Below are 23,467 nucleotides of genomic sequence, written 5' to 3'. Positions count from 1 at the left end.
TCTTCTTTTAGAATTGGAGGAACTATCACACTGTGCAACATGAGTCCTGGTTTCTAACAAGTGCTGAGGTTCTGGACGATACCTGGAAATACAGACAAGTTAGCTTTGTAATCCTTGACTAATGGAAATAGGAGATGGGAGGGAGCTGGGCAGATGGATTTCCCCCTTCTTCACTGTCCCTTGCAGATCCTCTTTATGACCCTTCTAGAAGATTCTCTTGTACCTGATGGACCAGCAGCTACCTGGTAATGCTTGGCTTTGCATCCCCCTCCCTCACTCCTCTTTACCTCTGCATTCTTTTTTTTTTTTTTTTTTTTAAGATTTTATGTATTTATTTGAGAGAGAGCGCTGGAGAGCATGAGCGGGGGGAGGGGGCAGAGGGAGAGGGAAAAGCAGACTCCCCACTGAGTAGGGAGCCCACAAGGCAGGGCTGGATCCCAGGACCCCGGGATCATGACTTGAACCAAAGGCAGATGTTTAACAGAATGAGGCACCCAGGCACCCCCTTCCCTCTGCATTCTATTATAGAGACTTTCAAACATACAGGAGAGTTGAAAGAATTTCACAGCAAGCACCTGTATACCCATGACTTACCTGTTTATCACGAATATTTTGAACAGCTTTATTGAGATATAATTTAAATACCATAAAATTGACCCATTTAAAGTATACCATTCAATGGGTGTTAGTATATTCATAGAGCAAAGCAAACATTATCACAATTTTAGAACTTTTTCTTCACCCCAAAAAGAAACCCTCTACCCTTTAGCAGTCACTCCCAGTCCCCCTGTCCCAGCCCTAAGCAACCACTAATCCACTTTCTGGCTCTATGGAATTGCCTATTTTGGACATTATATATAAATGGAAACACAATATGTGGCCTTTTGTGTTTGGCTTCTTTCACTTAGAATTAGGTTTTCAGGGTTCATCCATGTTGTAGCATGCATCAGGACTTCATTCCTTTTTACAGTCAAACAGTATTCATTGTAAATAATTAATATTTTATTAGATTCACTTTATCACATGTCTCTCCATCTATCCATCCCTCTATTGATCCACTAATCTGTCTTGTATCTTTTATGTATTTCTACCCCAATACTTTTATGTATTTCTACCCCAATACTTTTATGTATTTCTTCTTCCCCAACCCTCAGCCCCTTTGCTTTGCACACCTCTCAAATAAAGCTCGTATCATGTGGTCACCTTAGGTACAAAGGAAGCTGAGAGAGGGAGTGCTCAGCCTTCTGACCTCTCTGGTAGAGGGAAAAGGGAGACTGGGAGTGGATTTTTGCTACTTTGGCATACAGTGTTTCTCAGTCTCATCCACATCTCTTCCTCTAGTCTCCCCTCCTCCCACGATTGCATCCCACAGATCTTGTGTTCCAGAAATGCCAAATTCCTTAGAGCTCCCTGAGCACCTACATTATTTCTGGCTCCATCTTTTGCAGGTGCTCATTAGCTTCCTAGCCTTCTCTGGGGGACAGGGTTGTCCCTCATGGTTCAGCTCAGCTGTCACTCTTCAGTGAAGTATCCCCAGCACACACACACACACACACACACACACACACACACACACACAGTCCTCCCTTTGCTTGTTTTATACTCCCATTATGCCATTTACCATACTCTATTGAATTAACCTTTTGACCTGTCTCCACCAGCCTGTAAAACCTGAAGGGCAACAGCCAGGTATCATGTGTCTTGGTATCCCTAGAACTCACTCTAGGGCATGGCTCAATAAATATTGGTTGGATAGTGAGTAGAAAACATCTAGTTACCATCTTCACTGTTGTTTATTTGACAACTGTTTTGTTGGGCATGCACCGTGTGAGGCCCTTAGGTGATTTTCTAGTTTGGATACAAGTTGAGTATCCTGGGTCTCAGGAGCCTACAGGACACTTCTGTCTGGACAAATGCAAAACTAGACAGGATGCCAGGACAACAGATGTAAACTGGGACTGTCCCAGGCAAACCGGAACATATGATCACCCAAATTACATATCAGCTTCTATGAAAACAGCAGTGCCATGCTGACTCATGCTTGGCCTGTCAGACCCAGTCACTTCCAGAGCAGGCCAATTACTTCTCGTCAGTGCTTGGGTCATATATGCCTTTCATTGTTGTTACCCACGTAGAAATTATCCATGAAATTTAATATTCCTAGGGCATTTTATATATATATAGTGCATATAAAAACATATACTTAAGCAATTAGAAAAAAAAATCACCTAATAAAGAACTGAAAGAAAACAGTTTCCAACCTTTTTTGATGTCCTGGAATGTATGTTTGTAATCACTGTGTGAAATCCATTATATATAAAAAGTTGGTATTAACAATAGACTAGGAGCACCTGGGTGGCTCAGTGGGTTAAAGTCTCTGTCTTCAGCTCAGGTCATGATTCCAGGGTCATGATTCCAGGTCATGATTCCACATAGGGCTCTCTGCTCAGCAGGGAACCTGCTTCCTCCTCTCTCTCTTTGCCTGCCTCTCTGCCTATTTGTGATCTCTGTCTGTCAAATAAATAAATAAAATCTTTTTAAAAAATGGACTCTATTATGGGCATTTGGAGGTTTCTAGCTTGTGACCATTATGAATAATGAATGGAACTATGAACATCTCAATATGGATTCCTTTTTCTTTTGTATGAGGCATTATTTGGAGGTATATATTCCCAAGATGGAGCAACCTGGTTGAAGCAGGGGAAAAATTGATATATATATTATCTTCTATGACTCAATATCTTACTGCTCTCCTAAAAGTCTTGGTCAATTTACAGAGCACATCTGTTTCTCACAACTCTGCCAATAATTTATATGATCATTTTTATGTACTAATAGAAGCTTATTGTCATGTAAGGTGTTCTTTGAATTTTTCTTTAAAGATTTTGTTTATTTGAGAGAGAGAGAGAGAGGGCAAGAGAGAGAAAGCATGAGGGGGGGTAAGGGGCACAGGGAGAAGCAGACTCCCTGCTGAGCAGGGAGCCTGCCATAGGGTTCAATCACAGCACCCCAGTATCATTACCTGAGCCAAAGGCACACACTTAACCATCTGATACACCCAGGTACCCCTGGTGTTATTTGAATTTTTAATTGCTACAGAGGTTATACATTATACTTTAACCAAAAACAAGTTAGTTTTTGGAAAACAGTGTGTGTGTGTGTGTGTATGTGTGTGTGTGTATGCATATATGTATCTTCTATAATTATAAGGTATGTTATAGATATTCACTAAATATTTATTGGGGGTACCTGGTAGTTCAGTCAGTTAAGTGTCCAACTCTTGGTTTTGGCTCAGGTCTCGGGGTTGTGTGATCAAGCCCCATGTGGGACTCTGCTGGACCTGGAGTCTGCTAGAGATTCTTTCCTTCTCCCCCACCCTCTTCCTCTTCCCCCACCCCTTGTGCACACATGTACTCTTGTTCTCTCTCAAATAAATAAATAAATAAAATTTTTTAATGTGTTGAATTAATGAATATTAAAATAACACATTCACAAAAAGACAATAGCTGCATGATTCCACATACATGAGGAATAGACTACTAGAGTAGTCAGATCAGTAGAGACAGAAAGTAGAATGGTGGTTGCCAGGGCCTAGGGAGTGGAGACAATGGGGAGTTGTTGTTTAATGAGTATAGACTTTCATTTTTGCAAGATGAAAAGAGTTCTGGAGATGGAAAGTGATTATGGTTGCACAATGTGAATGAACGTAAGACTCTTGAACTGTACATTTAAAAATTATTAAGGTGGTAAATTTTAAGTTAAATGTATAAATACATATTTTTTTAACTCAGTGGTCATTTGGCATGTGTCATCCAGTAGAAATGGACCTACAAAATATAGTCATGCATGTTAAATGAAATTTCATGTGTGGAACTTTTTAGATTAAAATGACTGTGCTAATTTTTCAATGCAGGGACAGGGAGAGATGTGTGATATTAATATCATTATATAGCAAATAGAGTAGGAATCACAGACCAGATAATATATGAACATTCAAGGGTGCCTGGGTGACTCAGTGGGTTAAAGCCTCTGCCTTAGGCTCAGTTCATGATTCCAGGGTTCTGGGATCGAGCCCCCGCATGGGGCTCTCTGCTTAGCGGGGAGTTTGCTTCCTCCTCTCTCTCTCTGCCTCTCTGCCTACTTGTGATCTCTCTGTCAAATAAATAAATAAGTTAAATCTTTAAAAAAAATTTATATATATGTATGAACATTCAATATTAACAAGAAAGTGTTCAACCTTTAAAAAACCATGCATCTAACTTTCTATTGTCTGTGGCAGAGGCAGAGAGAGCTTAGGGGAATCATAGAGGCATCCACTTGAACTTTTTATCTTAATGATGAAGCGAAGGGCTAAGTGACTTCCCCATTTCAAGGGCAGCCTCATCTGTCCCTTTAATTAATTAATTAATTAATTAATTAATTAATTTACTTAGTAGGCTCATGCCTAGCATGGACTCACAACCCTGAGAAGACCTCTGCTGAGATCAAGAGTTAATTGTCTGAACCACCCAGGCACCCCTCATCTGTCCCTTTTATAATGCACCCCAGCTAAATCATCTTTATGTCTTATTGGCCAGAATGGATGATATGGCCTACCCAGCTCTCCCAGAGGATGCTAGGAAAGCAGAAACTAGAACAGATTAGAAACACTGCCACCCCAAATACTTAGATTCCCTTAACAAAGAAAGAAAAGGAGAATGGGTATTGGATAGGCAATCAGCAGCATCTGTTACACTCACCTTAGTGTATTTGTTTTGTTTTCTTTCTTGTTTGGGGGGCTACAGGCTGGAACCAATGGTTATATGGCTCCTGAAATCCTAATGGAAAAAGTGAGTTATTCCTATCCTGTGGACTGGTTTGCAATGGGATGCAGTATTTATGAAATGGTTGCTGGACGAACACCATTCAAAGATTACAAGGAAAAAGTCAGTAAAGAGGATTTAAAGCAAAGAACCCTGAAAGAAGAGGTCAGATTCCAACACGATAACTTCACAGAGGAAGCAAAAGATATTTGCAGACTCTTCTTGGCTAAGAAACCAGAGCAACGTTTAGGAAGCAGGTAAACTACTGTGTAATGGAGGTGATTAGCAATGTCAGCACTGTCCACAGGAATTTGGAAAATACTTGGGATTAGTGATGAAGTCTTGGGGTTAAGTATTATTATTTTCCTATTATTATTTGCCTATTATATGGTTAAGTATTTCTGACACTTTCAAACACTGTGAGCACTTGATGTGAAACGATCTCTAAGATATATTTTAAAGTAAAAAAGGTGCAAAACAGCATACATTTAAAAAAAAGAAAGAAGAGAAGGAAAAGAAAGGAAAGGAGAGAAGAGAAGCGAAAAGAAATCTATAATTCAAATAGTTGCATAGATTATTTTGGGCAGAGTATACAAAGAATGTATGTGATTGGTTGTCTCTAACAAAAAAAAATTAGGGGCAGGTGACAGGGATACAAATGATTTTCACTCTATAATCCTATTATCTCTTTAATTTTGAATCATGAGTAAATGATTCAAAATGAACAAAATTAAAACTTAAAACCATCAGTACTGGGGCTCCTGGGTGGCTCAGTTGGTTAAGCATTTGCCTGTGGCTCAGGTCATGATTCCATGGTCCTGGGATCAAGCCTCACACCCCACATCTGCCTCCCTGCTCAATGGGGATATCTGCCTCTCCCTTTTTCTCTCACCCAGCTTGTGCTCTCTCTTATTTATTAAATAAATAAATAAAATATTTAAAACAAACAAAACCCATCAGTACTGGTAGTTAGAGCTCTGGGAAATTCTGCCCCCCCCCTTTTTTATTTTTGCAAAGATCTTATTTATTTATTTGACAGGAAGAAACAGCGAGAGAGGGAACACAAGCAGAGGGAGTGGGAGAGGGAGAAAGCAGGTGTCCTGTTGAGCAGGGAGCAGGGAGCAGACAGCCCGATGCAGGGCCTGATCCCAGGACCCTGGGATCATGACCTGAACCAAAGGCAGCTGCCCAATGACTGAACCACCCAGGTGCCCCAATTCTGCTCCTTTTATATGTCTCTCTAAGGGGCGCCTTGGTGGCTCAGTGGGTTGAGCCTCTGCCTTCGGCTCGGGTCATAGCTCAGGGTCCTGGGATTGAGCCCTGTATCGGGCTCTCTGCTCAGCGGGAAGCCTGCTTCCCCTCTCTCTCCGCCTGCCTCTCTGCCTATTTGTGATCTCTCTCTCTCTGTCAAATAAATAAATAAAATCTTAAAAAAAAATAAATGTCTCTCTAAGATATCAACTGGTCAACAGATATTTAGTGAGTACATATAATATTGCCAGGTATGTTAAGTTACAGTTGTTGTTAGTTTGTTTTGTTTTGATTCGTTTTAAAGATTTTATGACCCAGATTGCCTGGGTGGCTCAGCGGGTTAAAGCCTCTGCCTTCAGCTCAGGTCATGATCCCAGGGTCCTGGGATCAAGCCCCGCATCGGGCTCTCTGCTCAGCAAGGAGCCTGCTTCCTCCTCTCTCTCTCTCTCTCTGCCTGCCTCTCTGCCTACTTGTGATCTCTGTCTGTCAAATAAATAAATAAAATCTTTAAAAAAAAATAAAAAAGATTTTATGACCCAAGCCAAAGGCAGAGGCTTTTACCCACTGAGCCACCCAGGCGTCCCCAGTTGATGTTAGTTTTAAAGAAGGTCGAGTATCATTGCTTACAGGGAATAATAAGATCAAGATTAATTTTAGAATAAACAAAATAAGTGAAAGCTGACTTGGAAAAAGGCCCTTGGCAGTGGGTGACTGTTATACAGAGGAAAAAACCAAGGGCTTTAGATTCAGAGACATAGACTCTCATCCCAGCTCTGTAGGTCATTTTAACTGAAACAATTGAATTATTTTCTCAGACTCTCAATATCCTCATGTATTCAAATGGGGTGGTTATGGCTGTAATGATTAATTTTATGACAATTTGACTAGGCCACCATACTCAGATATTTGATCAATTATTCTAGATGTTTCTGTGCAGGTATTTTTTAGATAAGCTTAATATATAAATGAGTAGGCTTTGAGTAAAGGAGATTTTTCTTTGTAATGTGGATGGGTCTCATCCAGTCAGCTGAAGGCCTTCACAGAAAACAACTGACTTCCTGAGAGAAGAGGGAATTCTGTTGGCAAACCATCTTTGGAGTTGAACTGCAACTCTTCCCCTGGTCTCCATCTTGATAGCTTATCTTGCAGCATTTGGACTTGCCAAACCTCCACAACTGTGTAAGCCAATTCCTTAAAATAAATATCTCTCTTACTCTCTCTCCCTCTCTCTGTGTCTCTCTCATATACGTGCACACATACCGTCAGGGAGAAAAAATTTCTCTACCTTCTTACGTTTGGAGGCCTGCAAACTAAACTGACAAAACACAGATTAGTACAAGAAAGGACAGGTTTTTATTTATGCACATATACAAGAGTATATGGACCCTTTCACAGAAAAATGTGACTGGGATCATCAGTTAGAATTATAGACCGTCTTAATAGGGGAAGGGGAGGAGGTGAAGGGTACTTGCAGGAAAACAAATAATTTCTTAGAATTGCTGGGGGGGGGGGGTGGCGCCTGGGTGGCTCAGTATGTTAAAGCCTCTGCCTTCGGCTCAGGTCATGATCTCAGGGTCCTGGGATGGAGCCCCGCACTGGGCTCTCTGCTCAGCAGGGGGCCTGCTTCCCTTCCTCTCTCTCTGCCTGCCTCTCTGTCTACTTGTGATATCTCTCTCTGTCAAATAAATAAAATATCTTAAAAAAAAAAAGAATTGCTGGGGGGAAGGGCACTTACGGAAGAACAAATGACTAAGGAGAGATAAATGGGTCCTTCGGAGAAGAGATGGGAGATATGATAATTTTGTGACAATATCTGTTTAGGTGTGGTACAGACTTCTGTCACTGGTGATAAGAGTCAACCTCTCCTGGCTCTGAAACTCCCAGAGAGAAGATTGATGAGTTGAGTTTTGGGGGGAGTCTCTGCTTCTAGGCAGATGAGGGGAGTTCAGAACCTGTACCTGTTGACACAAATGCCTTCAAAATGACTTTTATGTTACTGTGGTACATTCTGCACCTTTTCAACTTCCTGCTCATTCTATTTCTCTAGAGTACACTGACTAATATAGTGGGATACTTTAAGGTTTAGCTATAACATATATAAAGTTAGATACAATGTGTGTTATAACTCATTCAATAAGTGGTAGCAATTATTACTAACTTGTTCTAAGAGAGATACCAGATAATATCATGACTGAACTTTGAGCTCGAATGTCTTTAATTCTTAGACTGAATTTTCAAAATTTAAAAATATATACTAATATGAAAGGTACAACATGAAGTAATATGACTGATTTTTACTATCACCCCAGACCAGATCTTCCAAGCAGCTGTCCAACAAGATTGCCCAACAGTCTTCCAAGCAGCTGTCAATGAAGGCTTTAGAACAAGGTTGCTTGTTCTAGAATACTCAAAATATTTGAGTATGGAGGTTAGCTTTTAATTCTTGACCTCTTTTTTTAAAAAAGAAAAACAAAATCCATTTGTAATTCCTTCCAAAGCATGACAGATACCAAACTAACAAATGAGTATTTTGAAATTTGACAGAAACTCTACATTTATGTGAAGGAGACCGTGGAACTGATTTTTCTGTGTAGATTCCCTTGTTGTTGGATTCATGTGGTCAGAATAGGCCATGTCACTATCACAGGCAAATCCCAAAGTCTCCGTGGCTTGAAACAAAGGGGATTTTTTTTTCTCCCTCTCACAAAGTGAGTTACAGGTGCAGCAGCACTCCCTTCGGGTACCTCCCTTGGAGCAGAGACTCAGAGAGCCAGGCTGCATCCATCTCACAGCTCAGCTGGAACCCGTGGCTCTCAGAGAAGAGAGCAGAGACAAGCTAGGGGAGCTTTCTACTGCCTCAGCCTGGGAGTGACTCACTCCTGCCTCACTTACACTCACAGGTTTGCCCTGTGCAAGGTCGAAGGGTCTGGCCAGTGTTGTCTTCCTGGTGCCCAAGGAAGAGGGGACAACCGGAGATGGTGACTCCAGACTATCTCTACCATCCGGATTCTCAAGTGCAGGGGATCTACAAGGGCATACCAACAGTGGTGGAGGCAGCAAAGAAAGCCAACCGTCTCTTCAGATGACCTCCCTGAAGGGAGCACCGCCTGCTTGGTGTGTTTGATTGAGAAATCTATCTTGATACTCTATAAACACACTTTGGGTATATAAAATGAAGTATTGACAAACTTCTTCAGGAAAATGCCACCTTAAAGCACTGGATCGTTGCCTGAAGCTGCTCCATCAAGCAAAACCTTTTTATAAAGCATCTGTTGTTGTGGCTGTTTTGAATAAAACTGTTTACAACATTAGAGAAAAGGCATATAAAAACCAGCTGTTTGGTGAAAAAGAAAACCTTCCAACATTTTCATTTCAACTCTCTATGATTTTTCTCAATTCAAATGAGATGATGTTTGATTAATTTAGTGCTGTCCTTCAAAGGCAAGCAAATGCCTACACAACACATTACACAGCAGAGAGGTCAGGCGGGGCCCTCCCTCTTGCATTCACAAACATTTGAAATAAATTTTAAAACCCTTTTCCTTCTTTAGACATCACTGAAAGGAGCTCCTCCTTTGTCTTCGTAGGTCTGTGAATTAATTATGTTTTGCATAGAAGCTGAAAGCTTAAAAAAAAAAAGAGGTTGAAAGCTTTTCTGAGCATCTCACAAGGGCTGTAGATAGGGTTTACAATGTTTTCTAATAAAATTCAAGCTGAAGACCACTTAAGTATTTTGTATGTTTTCTTCTGGTCCGTCAATGCAGCAGAAAAGATCAACGAACCATGCGAGTCTCTGACTTAAGTGCTTCTCCAAAACATCATCTTACACCAATATGCACTGTCCTTGGCAGACCAAACCCCACAGAGTGGTCTTCATGTATGGTCAGGTGGTATCTTTTCTTTACTGACTGTTATAAGAAAATCCATTGTAATCTCTATGTAAGGTTCAGTAACACAAGAGCTCCTATAAATGTTCCGAAATAGAACCTTCTCCAATCAGCAGCAGAAGTCTTCCCGTAGCTGCCGGGTTGGCTAGTGCAAAAGATGTTGCCTCCGCCAATAGCCTCTCCTATTTTTCCAAAGTGCATTGCCTAAGGATGGGCCAAAAGATCCCTGCATGAAGCTGCTTGGGCAAGATCCAAGAGTAAAATAACATCCATCCTATTTCTAAGTACAGAACTGAGGTGAGAGTCAGTAGTGCAAAAGATAAAGTGATCAGATCTTCAGTGGTCCAGACACTAAATAAAAGGAATAGGGGTTGGAAGGCCTAGTGTTTTGTTGTTACCATCAGCAACCACAGACACTTGAGAAAGGGCACAAAGGATGGGCCTGCCCCGCCCATCTAGCCAGGGTCATCTAGTCAGGGTGCTAATGAACATAAGGAAAACCTTTAGTGGCCTATTGTTCCCTTTCCTTTGTGACTAGTTCCAAAAAGGCTGAAGTGGCCATCCCTGATGGGTGAACCAAAGCCATCTGGGCCTGTGGCTTGAGGTGTTCCTTGAGAACATCCTGTCATGACTGGCTCGGCGAGTTTTCAAGGCCACTAAGCCCCTGGGCACTCTTTGTTTAACCAAGTTAAAGCTGTTCAGAGTGACTTTGAGGTGCTTTCTTGACCTGTGGGATGGTGAGTTCATGCCTGCTGGTGGCCATCAAGGGTGGGACAAGCTCCTTCCTCATGGCACCTGGTCCCATTCCAGCTCCTTTGATTTCTTTGAGACACAGAGTCTTGGGATTCATTCCTGATTTACATAGATGGAATTCTAGCTTGATCCTTGTTCTGCCACATTTAAATTCTTTTTTAAAAAAGATTTTATTTATTTATTTATTGGAGAGAGAGAGAGAGAGACAGAAATAGAGAGAGCAGGGAGGAGAGGGAGAAGCAGGCACCTGTTGAGCAGAGAGCCCAACATGGGTCTTGATCCCAGGACCCTAGGATCGTGACCTGAGCCAAAGTCAGGACTGAGCCACCCAGGCACCCTTCTATCCTTGTTCTGCCACATTTAAATTTTATCTGCTACCCTCCCCACTACCAAAATCTGATACCTTAAAATGGTGAAATGTTGCTGTAAATTATACCTCAAGAAACCTAATTTAAGAGGAAAAATCCGTCTTTGAAGCTTTGAAGCTATCTCAGTAACCCTCCCTCAAGGCTCAAACTCTACAGGATCTAAACCACACAGACACTGGTCAGTAGATTTGAGTAGATGGCAAGCCTGCATTTTCCTTCCTTTCAACCAATGGAGGCTTGGTGGCTTTGGGAAAAAAAGAGGCACCTTGTAGTATCTCATGATACAGTTCTCCGTACCTGTTTTTCACTTGGGTCATAATGAGATAAGTCCAAGGAGTCCTGCATCAGCCTTTCTGGAAGGGACTAGGCCTGAACCTAGGGAATGACTGGACATCAGATGCCTACAGCTGGATTTCTCTTTTTCATAATAATATTTGATGACAATTTTCCTTTGAAAAACTCACCTATGTTTGACTTTTTCAGATGCACAGCTATTTATGAATGCAGAACCAAATGAAGAGGTTAAAAGAGGTTAAAAATACAATGAAAAGACAGACAGGCATTGTTGTGATGGTTAAATGTGATAACATAAGCACAGAGCTTAATTTTTTTTTTTTAAATATTTTATTTATTTTATTTGACACAGAGAGAGGTCACAAGTAGGCAGAGAGGCAGGCAGAGAGAGGGAGAAACAGGCTCCCCACTGAGCAGAGAGCCCGATACGGGGCTCGATCCCAGGACCCTGAGATCATGACCTGAGCCGAAGGCAGAGGCTTAAACCACTGAGCCACCCAGGCGCCCCAAGCACAGAGCTTAATTTTATGTTAGCTGAATAGGTTCTGGATAAATGTCAGTTATTCTCACTATTGTTATTAGTAATGTCATTATTGTGTTTAGAACCTGTTAGATAGAGTCCGCTGTAGTAATTATCTGACATAGTAGGGAATCTGTAAGCGGGTATATGGGAGAAATCCTCAATCCTTTTCCTAAAAGCTTTTTGATAACTGAAATAAAAGTAAAAGGAAACCTATGAATGTGATTAATTTTTATGAGGTTGATTTATGACAGAAATTGATTTTTCCCTAAGGAAAGACATTTCTGGTTTTTATTTATCTATTTATTTATTTAGATTTTAAAATTTATTTTAGAGAGAGAGAGAGAATATACAGGGGGAGGGGCAGAGAGAGGGGGAGAAAGAGAGACTCTCAAGCAAACTCCCTGCTGAGTGCAGAGCTCAAGGTGGGGTTCAGTTCCACAACACCAAGATCATGACCTATGCCAAATCAAGAGTCAGGCACTTAACCAAATAAAAGCCAGGTGTAAAGTTAAAAGGTAGCTTTGTGGAGAGGCTCACATGGTGAGCAATGGAGACCTGCCAATAACCATGTGAGTGAGCTTGGAAGCAGATTTCCTCCCCTAGTCCCAGTTGAACCTTCAGATGAGACCACAGCGCTGATGAACCACCTCATGAAAGACCCTGAGCCAGAGGCACCCAGTTAAGCCTTTTCTAGATTCTTGACCCACAGAAGCTGAGATAATAAATGTTTATTGTTTTAAGCCGCTGAATATTGGAGCAGTTTGTTATACAGCATATGTAACTAATAGATAAGCAATAGATAACTAATACAAGAGGTTGCACAATTGGGAACATACATTCTTCCGCCTTATTCTAAGGCAAATACTGGCATAATATCTAGCACAAGGAAGGAGGGCTTGATAACAAATAACCATAGTCTTGAGCATTGAATGTATGTTCATTCATGCTACTAAATATTACTAATGGATTTTAAAAAATTCTTTAACAATGTTGTGGCAGTTGGGGGAGGTAGGTAAAAATCATGTCACGTGAAGACCAAGGTGGTATGGGTGCTGTTTTTTAGGGTGTGAGTGGGGTTGTGTGGGAATAGACATGTTTCCTTGTTCTATGTGACCCTGAAGAGTAGAGCAAAATGCAATGACTGGAAGTTGCAGGCAAGCAGGTCCTGGCCCCACTGAATTTTGCTTGTATTTCAGTAAAACACTAAGAATAAGTCATATCAACTGTGTGACTCCAAAAATTAAATTTATATATGAAGGTTATCTGCAAACAGTGAAAAATTCTACTACCTGTGTAAGATGGAATTTTGGGTGATTTATAATGTTATTATTTTTCCACATTATTCTTTGTTATTATATTGTCTTTGCAATTAAAATGAAATGTATTACAGGAAAAGAATGCTAGACACTTTGTATTGTTAGACTATTTCCTGTTTTGGTTTGTTACTGTGTCTCTGGCTGACCATGTCCTTTCTTCACAGAGAAATGTCTGATGATCCCAAGCAACACCCTTTCTTCAAAACCATCAATTTTGCTCGCCTGGAAGCTGGCCTAGTTGAGCCCCCATTTGTGCCAGACCCTTCAGTAGTTTATGCCAAAGACATCGATGAAATTGAAGATTTCTCTGAGGTTCGGGGAATCGAATTTGATGATAAAGATAAGAAGTTCTTCCAAAGATTTGCAACAGGTGCTGTCCCTATAGCATGGCAGGAAGAGATTATAGAAACGGGACTGTTTGAAGAATTGAATGACCCCAACAGGCCTACAGATTGTGGGGATGGTAATTCATCCAAGTCTGGTGTGTGTTTGTTATTGTAAGTTGTTCTCTCCACCAGATGGGCAGCAGGAATCTCAGCTGACATAATCCCCCCGAATGTTCCTAACACATGAAAATCTGTTAATGAGGACTGATCAGTCAGGAGGGGCATTTCAACCACAGAACAGTTCAAAGGACAGGTGAGCTCACTGCTAGGACACATTTTTCTCCCCTCCCCTCCCCCTCCCTTCCCACCTCTCCCCTGCTCTCCCCTCTCTCCTTCCCTTCCTCTTCTCTCCTATCTTCTCCTCTCCTCTCCTTCTCTCCTTCTTTCTCTCTCTCTCTCTCTTTCCCCCCACTTCTTTCTTCTTTCTCCCTTTTTTCATAAAGATGAGTAAAGTCTCAGTTTTCACGAGGCCTGGGAAAAGGAACACTCAGGTTTATTTTGATAAACTAAAAGCATGAGCCCTCCACCATCATGCCCCTGAAAATTACACAAAGTCCTAGGAATAGAGAATGGAACGTTGTGGTATACCCAGAAAATGAGCATTTGCAATTCTTGGTAAATAACTATTTTAGTTTTTCTTTGTTTATATCCTTTTCCCCTTCATCTTTCAGTATTTCTTCTGCTTCTGTACTTATAAAGGATTTGGAAGCTGGAAATAAATGTTCCTCATATTCTCCCCCCCTAAAAAGGAGTGGATTGTAATATTTTGGCAGTATTTTAAATTACAGAATAATTTTTAATTTACTGAGAGTGTCTTTTTCATATTTTTGAAATATTTACCATTACAATATTGAAGCATTTTAAATGGAAACATTCATGAGATCTGTGAATTAAGGTGTTCTATAAGTTGAGTCTGCTTACATGTATTTTTCCACATGCCATTGGTTCCCAAACTTGCTGAACTTTAGAATCACCTAGGGATCTTTTAAAAATACCAATGTCTGACTCCTACCCCCGTATTTTAATTGATCTGGGATGCAGCCCGGGCATCTAGATTTTCAAAAGCTCCCCGGATACTTGTAATGTGTGGCACGTTTGAGAACCAGAGCCATGTAAGCAGAAACACTGTTATGTATGGGTTCTTGTTTTGGTTGCTCAAAGTATCAGTTACACATTTGACAGCAACTTTTCAAATACCCCCCAAACATGCAATTTTGGCAACTGCATTATATATGAAACTGAACATCATCTGTATTCATCTTGTAGACTTTCCTGTCCTTGTACGCTTTAGTTCTTCACACATACCTTGTGAAGTAGACACTTGGCTATTTCAAGACCTGAAGGAGAAATACAGCCTTCGGCAGCTGATTTAAACAAATGGTAGCTGTCAGTTCAAGTGGCTGCCCAGCCAGCACCTTACTATAGAATTAGCACTTCTCAAATCCACAACCAAAGTGAAAATTCTAAGGGTGCAAAAAAATATTTTGGGCACAATTAGAAATCCTGAGGTGATTATATTTAAAGGAAAAAAAAAGGGAGGCACGTTGCTGGCTCATCTGGTAGGGCATGTGACCCTTGATCGCAGGGTCATGAGTTCAAGCTCCATGTTGGGCATTGGGCTTACTAAAAAATAATAATAATAAAATACAAAAATAAAAATAATAATAAAATGAAATTTTAAGAAAGGATAAAAAGGATCTATGTGTGCATAAGGAAATCTCACTTGTGCCATTGGTGACAAACCTGGCTGAAATCATTTTAAAAGTTTTATCTCTTGAGTACAGGAGCCAAGAGTTGCAAAAACACCAGTCAAAAAGTAGTTGGTTAACTGGAACCCAGCCAGCAGTAATCCTCAACTACAAGACAGCGTTAGCCCTATCCTGCACAGTAAGTAAGAAGCAAGACATCCTCTCAGGCTTGAGTCGTGGGTTCGTGCATCTACTACTCACCCTCCTGCTCATTCTCTATCCTCAGCAAGCTCTTGACGCTCCAGATCCTGCCCTGGAGATACTGCAGAGTCCCGGGTCATCAAAGCAGATACAGGTGTGTCCTGCAGATTCTTTTTCCTAAGGCAAGAAAGGAGATTAAAATTTTATAAAATTTGTAACAAGTCTATTTTAACAAAAAACCAAATTCACCATTAACAGAGATCCAACTAACAAGAGCATTCCAAGAGTAAGAGGTCTTAGTATTTAGCTTTGTAATTAGACATTTGAAAGTAATGTCTTACTGCATTGGTTCCGTAAAGTGAATGTCTACTGCTTTTGATAAACTTTAATACAAATCTGTGTTTTGTTTCTTAGAACTAACTCAGGAAAGTAAATTGAGTAAGATAACTATATTCAAACCATCACCAAGTAAATATGTATGGAGCTAAGTTACACATTGAGCCCCATCCTGGGCATTTAGGGGACACTGCAGAGAAATAAGACGGTTGTCTAAGAGGCCATATGGTATAGGGTAGAATGCAGACTCCTGTCATTGTTATTATTCACATTTTAAATGAGAAACTGGGGCACCTTGGTGGCTCAGACTGCTGAGCATCTGGCTTTTGATTTTAACTCAGGTCATGATCTCAGGGTCATGGGATCGAGCCCCGAGTCAGGCTCTGCAGTCAGTGGGGAGACTGCTTGGGATTCTCTCTCTCTCTCTCCCTCTGCTCTCCTCCCCTGCTTTCTCTCTCTCTGAAATAAATCAATCTTCTTAAACAAATGAGAAACTGAAGCTCAGAGATGTTCTGTAGTTTGTCCAAGATCACACAGCTTTTCAGGGGTGTAGCAAAGACTAGAAATAATGGATATGAAACACATAGCCCATGACTTGCATATAGTAGAGCATAATAAATTGAAGACTGTGGTCAGTAGGTAGCAGTAGGTCAAATGATTCTAGGTCAGGGAACAAACTAGTAAGAGCTAAACTTGGCCACCTTAATTAGAAGTTCCAAAGGAGGTGAGAAAAGGAAGAGAGCTGCTGGGTCCCGGGGAGCAGTTTAAAAGGGAAGTTTTTATACACAATGAAAGAAAAATCTAATTAGAATAAATGGAGACATTGGAGTCCATCCCAGGCCCCATCCTTATCACATGCTAAGTACAGGACCCACCTGGGGCACAGCAGAGGAAAAGAGACTTCCGGCTACCAGGGCGGGTTATGTGAGGGACAGACCTGATCAGGGAGATTAAATATCAGATATGGAGAGAAATAAGGGAATGCAGAACCATCTGCTCAGGTTGTGGGTGGAATTCAAGTAAAGACTTAAATAAGACGAAACCGGATGTCTCACCAAAGGAAGAAAGTGATTTTTGAAAGGGGTGATGCTTGCTTATTTTCCAAAAGTGAAAATGAGCTTACGTTTTTAATAGAAAGTTTCATAAACATAATGAAACATCAGGGAAAGCAAATACATATATGAATGAGGTATTCGACAAAGAAGAGCCAGAGTGAAGTCATCTTTATTCTTCCAGTTTGTCAGGGGTTATCTGGAATGTTTGTTTTCTACAGGAGGAGATGGGTTTAAAGGAGATGGATAAGCTGTGAGAGGGGACATAGAGGCAGAAGGTACGCAGGAGGTTTTTGTTATGCCCCAATAATGGATCCGTGATTAAGGGAGCGAGACTGATAAAAAGCGAAGGTCAAGCAAAGCTTTATTTTCTCCAAGCATCAAGAATCAGACCGACCTTCAAACAGACGGGTTGGGCTGCCCCTTACAGAGGAGGACCCCTCCCTGCTTTCAGGCTAACTTTCATAGAGCAAAGGCCCGGTGGTTGGGCCCCGCCATACACAGGTGGCTAATTGAATTACAGTTCACCCCACAGTAGCCATGGAAACTAGCCCATCAACTTGGTAGCTAGGAGACAGCATGTGCCCCCACTGATTGAATACCTCCACCTGGCCTGACCCACCCTTGTACTTGGGCTTTGTTACCTGGAGCTGGTTTTCAGGACTTGTCTCCAAGTAAATCCCCTGGGGAAAGGGGAGCAGGGACAGTTTCTAAATAGGTCCTTAGAGTTTCATAGAAAACAGTGATGAATTATTGAGTTTAAGATTGTGTCCCATGAAGAGATGAAAAATATTCTCAATTGTTTATTTTCAATATCAGACTGAAGATGTTTCTCATTTAGGTGACCAGGCATGGAGGTGAAAATTCAATTAATTGGGCTTCTTAGGAACTGTGTGTCTTGAAATCATGAGAGTCTATCAGATCAATTTTTTAAGGTTATTATATCGTATGTATCATGAGGGCAGTTTAATAATAAGACTTGATTTATGTAAATTGGCCATGAAAACTAGTGAAAATACATAATCCTTGCTTCTTAAAGAGTTGTCCTGGACAGTTTTAAATCTTAAGAATTTTTTTTTAACGACACGAGGAAAAAAAAACAGATGCAAGAGTGGAGGAGGGGGTAGGGCGCCAGAAAGACCGTAGTAGCCATTTTGATTATCAAAAAATTTTTCAAAGACTTACTGATCATCTAGACTAGTCATCAAGACTTTCTTGGATCATCTAGGAAAAATAATTGCAGTTATTTCGGTTTAGTTATTTGTTCAATACATATTGTTACCTGCGTGTGCCAGGCTCCATTTTGGTTTAGGGAGAGATGCTTGGTTTTCTCCCTTTAGGATTTTTAGATTGGAAAGTGCTTTTGTTGCCCCTGTGTGTCAGTAAACCTTTATATCTCTCTGGGTGGAGATGAGTTTTGTTCTTCTCACCTTTTCTCAAGTTTTCTGTACTGACCACATTTTTATTTTAAAAATCAGGAAAAAGTATATCATTTAAAGCAAAGCAGGGCCAGCCACAGCTGGACCCCTTTCTGGATGAAGGGTATCAGCCTGGATCCTGGGAGTAAAAACGTGACTCCTGGTCTAAGCCAGCAGAATCTCCTTGGACAGAGCCAGCAATTGGTGCCTAAGGTTAGGCCAGATTATTGGTTCCACAATCTAGACCCTGCACTGTGGTGGCTCATGGTGAGGTTTTTACTAAATCTCAGGGAAATGAAAGCAAGTACAATGCAGCGAAGTTTCTCATGCACTATTTACTTCAAAATATCTTTTAATGCAGCAGTTCTTTCTGCCACGGGTCCTACCCCCATGCTTTAATAAAATCACCTTTTTGTGCACTCACACATAAAAATCTTTTTATGAAGAAACTGATATTTGGAACACCTGGGTGGCTCCGTTGGTTGGGCTGCTGCTTTCAGCTCGGGTCATGATCCTGGGGTCCTGGCATCGAGTCCCACATCGGGCTCCTTGTCCAGCAGGAAGCCTGCTTCTCTTTGGGCCTCTGCCTGCCACTCTGCCTGATTGTGCTCTCTTCATGACAAATAAATAAATAAAATTTTAAAAAAAAAGACGCTGATATTTGATAAAGGTAAAATTGGAGACCCTCTGGAGCCCCTCCCTCAAATTTTTTTTTTGAAATTTTACCGACCTGTGAGATCTCAAAATCTAGGAACCCTTGGACCAAATGACCTTGAATGCTCTGATTGTAAGGAAACATTCGTGCTTCCCTGGAAAACTGATGCATTGCCTGGAGGAGGATATGCAAACTCTTTCTGTAAAAGACCAGAGTGTAAATATTTTAGACTTTGCAAATGGCAACTACTTATCTCTTCTCTTGTAATAGGAAAGCAGCCACAGATAATGCACGAAGAAATAAGTATGGCGGTGTGCCATAAAGTTTTATTTATTAAAAAAAAACAGGTAGTAGGACTACATTTGGCCCACAAAACTGTAATTTACTGATCTTAGTCATAAATTATCTTACTACTAAACTGAAGAGGTTATCTGACTCTAAAGCTGTTTTACAACTCTATAAACTACATAACTAATGAGAATGCAAAATAATTCTTGTCTATAGATATGCAAATAACACTGCGGCCCCGCCCCCCCCGCCCCCCTTAGTTGGTCAGGGCTGAGATAACAAAGTATTGTAGACTCCGAGGCTTGAAAACCAGAAATTTATGATCTCACAGTTCTGGAAGCTCCAAGTACAAGATCAAGGTGTCAGTGGGTTGATTTCTTTTGAGGCCTCTCTCCTTGACTTCTACAACACTACTTTCTCCTGTCTGCTCATGATCTTCCTGCTGGGGGTCTCTGTGTCCTAATTTCTTCTTAGAAGGACAGCAGTCACATTGGATTAGGGTCCATCCTAGTGGCCTCGTTTTAACGTAATCGCCTCTTTTAAAAGACCCTATCTCCAAATACAGTCACTGTCTGAGGTACCTGGGGGTTAGGATTTTAACATAGGAATTTTGAGAGATACAACTCAGCCCCAAACTAGTTTATTTGCTCATTCATTTCAACATTCCTTTACTGCATAGAGATTATGGGTTTTTATTACTTTTTTTCAACTGGTTGTAACACCAGTTTCCTTGTGAATGAGTTAAATAAAAATCTTTAACATGTATTCATTTTTATTTCTGTATGACAGTCATTCATGATTTTACCCTTTTTTGGGGAGGATTATCCATTGACACAGCTCAGAATGTCATAATGCCATCAAAGAACCTAAGGCATATTTTTGAAATTCTGCTTCCATTAACGGAAGTTCTCACCAAGAGCCATTTCTCTTTTTTTTTTCCTCTTATGAAACACACAGCAGAAAGAAGAGTCCCTAAACAGGGGGCTGGTGGCAAGCCCAGAAAGCAGCTAGCATTTCCTCAGCAGTCTGGTTGAGGTGCGTGGGGCCAGCTGACTAGTATATATTTTTAAACCAATTTTCCTCACCCTGCCTCTCCCATCTGCACTGCCAGTTGTCAAGTACATTCCTGCCGTGCCCATACTTCCTGCATGCCGCAGGAGACGCTGTTGGGGAAAGAGAGGCAGAGAGGAGAAAGCTGGGAGCCAGAAGAACCAAGAACAGCTTCAGAGGTTCACCTGCTAGTGAAGAGTGTGCCGAGCCCCTGAGCCCTCAAGGCCATTGCTGCAAACAGGCATTCCACCGACACACCCAGCCGAGGGCACCATTTTCAAGTCCCTGTACCAAACACTCCCCTGCAGGGCTTGCCAGGGCAAATGCAGGATGTCCAGTTACATTTGAATTTCAGAGAACAAATTAATTTTTCTTCTAGCATCATTAGATCCCCAATGTTGCACTGGACATACTTACTAAAAAATTATCTATTGTCCATGAGTATAGATAATCAAGTAAGAATAGTCTGTGGCCAGGATGAGAGAAAATACAGGAAAACTGACCTAGGTCCTGGCTCACAGTCAGAGCTCCACCTGGGTTAGCCTGAATCTATCAATTCTGTCCTCCAGCACAGCTTCTGCAAATTTTTTTTGACTGGTCCACATGTGTGCTCGCTCCCACTCGAGGAGTTGGCCAGGTGGTGTTGCCAGCATCCCATCACCAGTGCTGCTGCCAATAAGAATAATGCAATAAAAGTTTCCATTTACTGAGCACCTACTATGTGCCCACTATGTACTTGGCACTTTTGTGTACTACTCCCAAGGCTCACAGTCATCCTGTGAAGTAGGTATTATTTTCTGTATTTTATTGATGAAGAAAAGAAAGCTCCAGAGGTTAATAAGCTTCTCCAAGTACACAGTTAAGTGCTGAGTAAACCCAGGGTCACCTGACAACTCTTGGCTTTGAGGTCACTGGTTTCCCCAGGCAGGAAGTGCCTCTGTCCCTAGTCCCTGAAATGTCTCCTGTGGGGCTCAGAGCAGACTTAGTGGACCCAACCCGAGGAAGAAATCATCTTTCTTCCTTTCTTTTTCTTTTTTCTTTTCTTTCTTTCTCTCTCTCTCTGTCTCTCTCTTTCTTTGTTTTTAAGATTTTATTTACTTTTCTGGTCAGAGAGAGACACAGTGAGAGACAGAACACAAGGAGGGGCAGAGGGAGAGGGAGAAGCAGGCTTACTGCTGAGTAGGGAGCCCGGTGCAGGACTCTATCTCAGGACCCCGGGATCATGACCTGAGCCGAAGGCAGATGCTTAACGACTGAGCCACCCAGGTGCTCCATGGAAGAAATAATTTCTAAGAAACATTCTGTAGGCTCTAGGTGGAGTAGCAGGGCTGGGACTAGAGTGAGGTGAGCAAGATGCCTGGGACACAAGATTGAAGGCCACGTTCAGTCTCTAGGGCACACAGGTGCAACATGGAATGTGCACAAAAACCAAAAGTGAATGCTCCAGTCATGCACCTTGGACCTTGCATTGCACTCGCCCAGCTTCTGGTCTTGTGGGCTAATGGCTCAGGTGCAGATACTTAGAAGAATCCTTTTGAAACTACACATTTCTTTATTTCTTTGTCTCCTCAGAAATAATCCTGGACATTCATTCATTCAACAAATACTAATTCAGGGTTTACCATGTACTAGGCCTTGTGGTAGGAGACAGGAATTGAACCCAAGACAGACCATGCCCATCCTGAATTTCCCCCTCCCCCTCATTTGTCCCCATGAGCCAATGTGGATCAGTAATTTTTCCTGCTTCCCTTTAGTTGATGCCAAGGACCAAGAAGCATAACGCCTAGGGGGAATTGAAGAACCAGAATCCAGTTTTCCCTCTTCTTTTCCTCTTTATAAGAATTTCTTCCAGGTTTATGCTTTAAAATCCCTGTTCTTAAAAAGCTGTGCAATTAGGACTTGTAAACTCCTTATAACCTCTCCCTTAAAGTGGAAAGTTACAGGCAGGATAAAAGACACATCCAGACTGGATCTCGGTGAATGTTTTTTTAAAAAATGCCAGTGGAATGAAGGGGAGAAGGCTAGAAGGCTGCCTGGGCACATGTCATAACTGGTAACAAGGCAGACAATGGTGAAATAGCAACTCAGCCAAACAAACATTCGGATGCCCTTGTCCGCGCCCTGCTTCCTGGGGAGTGGTATGCCCTCCGGCCCTCGCCTTTGCTTGGTTATGTTCTGGGCTCGGCCCGTAAAACAGAAGAACAGATACCGCAAGGCAGAACTTTGCCCAGGCATGTGGAATTTTCACTGTTTTTATTACTTTATGTCTCTTCACTGGCAACATTTCTTAGTCCAGCATTTGATCAGTTCCTTCACTTAGTTCTGACATGCAGTGTGTGGATGGGCCAGTCATCTTGCCTCTCCCTCCCTCGATCCAGTCCCGTCACTTTATCACTCGCCCTGCCCTACCCCACCAAGTGCAGGGATGCGGAGAGGAAGTGAAATAAATCCCTCCATTTGATTTTGGAAGGGGAGTTAAGAAGAAGATAGAAACCATCAGCCTACATCTGGATTCTCTGAGAATTTATATGACCTCCTGTATCTGCTCACCTTCTCCCACTCGCCATCCCCCCGCCCCCCTTTTTTTCCTGTAGTGGAGAAAGCTCAGCTAATCCATCTCAGATGTTACATTAAGTTGAAAATTTTCTTGTGTGTAACACTGGAGACACAGAAGGAGCCAATTGCTTTTCACCTCTACTGCCCAGTGACCATCTTGCCCAGTAAAAAGGACTATAGGTCAACATTACTCCACACAAGGAAGAAGGAACAGTGGAGAAGACCATGAGCAAAATGCAATTCTAACTCAAAGTTAACTTTCAGTTATACTCCCATGCCAAAGACTGACTTGGGGAGAATGTGTGTGAAGTTCCCTTTGGAAAAAATTCCAGAAGGAATGTTGGACTAGTTCTTCCCTGTTTAAAGGTAGCAATATTGTGTCATGAGGACCTGGCCCTGCAGTGTACTGGAATGATAGTGCATATGTCTTCTTGGGAAACCTCACCTTGGTAGCTTGAATTAGGCCATGGTAGGTAGATCTGCAACCCCCAAAAACAGCAAAGCCCACAATTCAGGGTTTGTTTTCCTGGAGAGTGGGTTGTTAAGCATTTACCGGCCCTTCACTGACTTGCCCCCAAAATGAACTGTGGTTGGTTAGTTATGACTCTGTCCAGAATCTGGCAAGGTCTACCCCAAGCTTGGT

At 41.6% G+C, this 23,467-nt stretch overlaps 1 protein-coding gene across 1 annotated transcript in view; it reads left to right on the top strand.

Annotated features, from left to right (window-relative positions):
• The window catches only part of GRK7 (G protein-coupled receptor kinase 7), a 31,518-nt gene extending 17,231 nt beyond the window's left edge, over nucleotides 1-14,287 (top strand). Inside the window, exons 3-4 of the mRNA XM_046001551.1 lie at nucleotides 4,785-5,059; nucleotides 13,359-14,287. Coding sequence (XP_045857507.1) covers nucleotides 4,785-5,059; nucleotides 13,359-13,695 — 612 coding nt within the window. The 3' untranslated portion in view covers nucleotides 13,696-14,287. The remainder of the gene's footprint in view (nucleotides 1-4,784; nucleotides 5,060-13,358) is intronic.
• Nucleotides 14,288-23,467: the final 9,180 nt, after the last annotated feature.

The sequence above is a fragment of the Meles meles genome, chromosome 4, assembly GCF_922984935.1.
Source record: "Meles meles chromosome 4, mMelMel3.1 paternal haplotype, whole genome shotgun sequence".
Taxonomy (NCBI): Eukaryota; Metazoa; Chordata; class Mammalia; order Carnivora; family Mustelidae; genus Meles; species Meles meles.
This window is presented reverse-complemented; position numbering and strand designations above follow the sequence as displayed.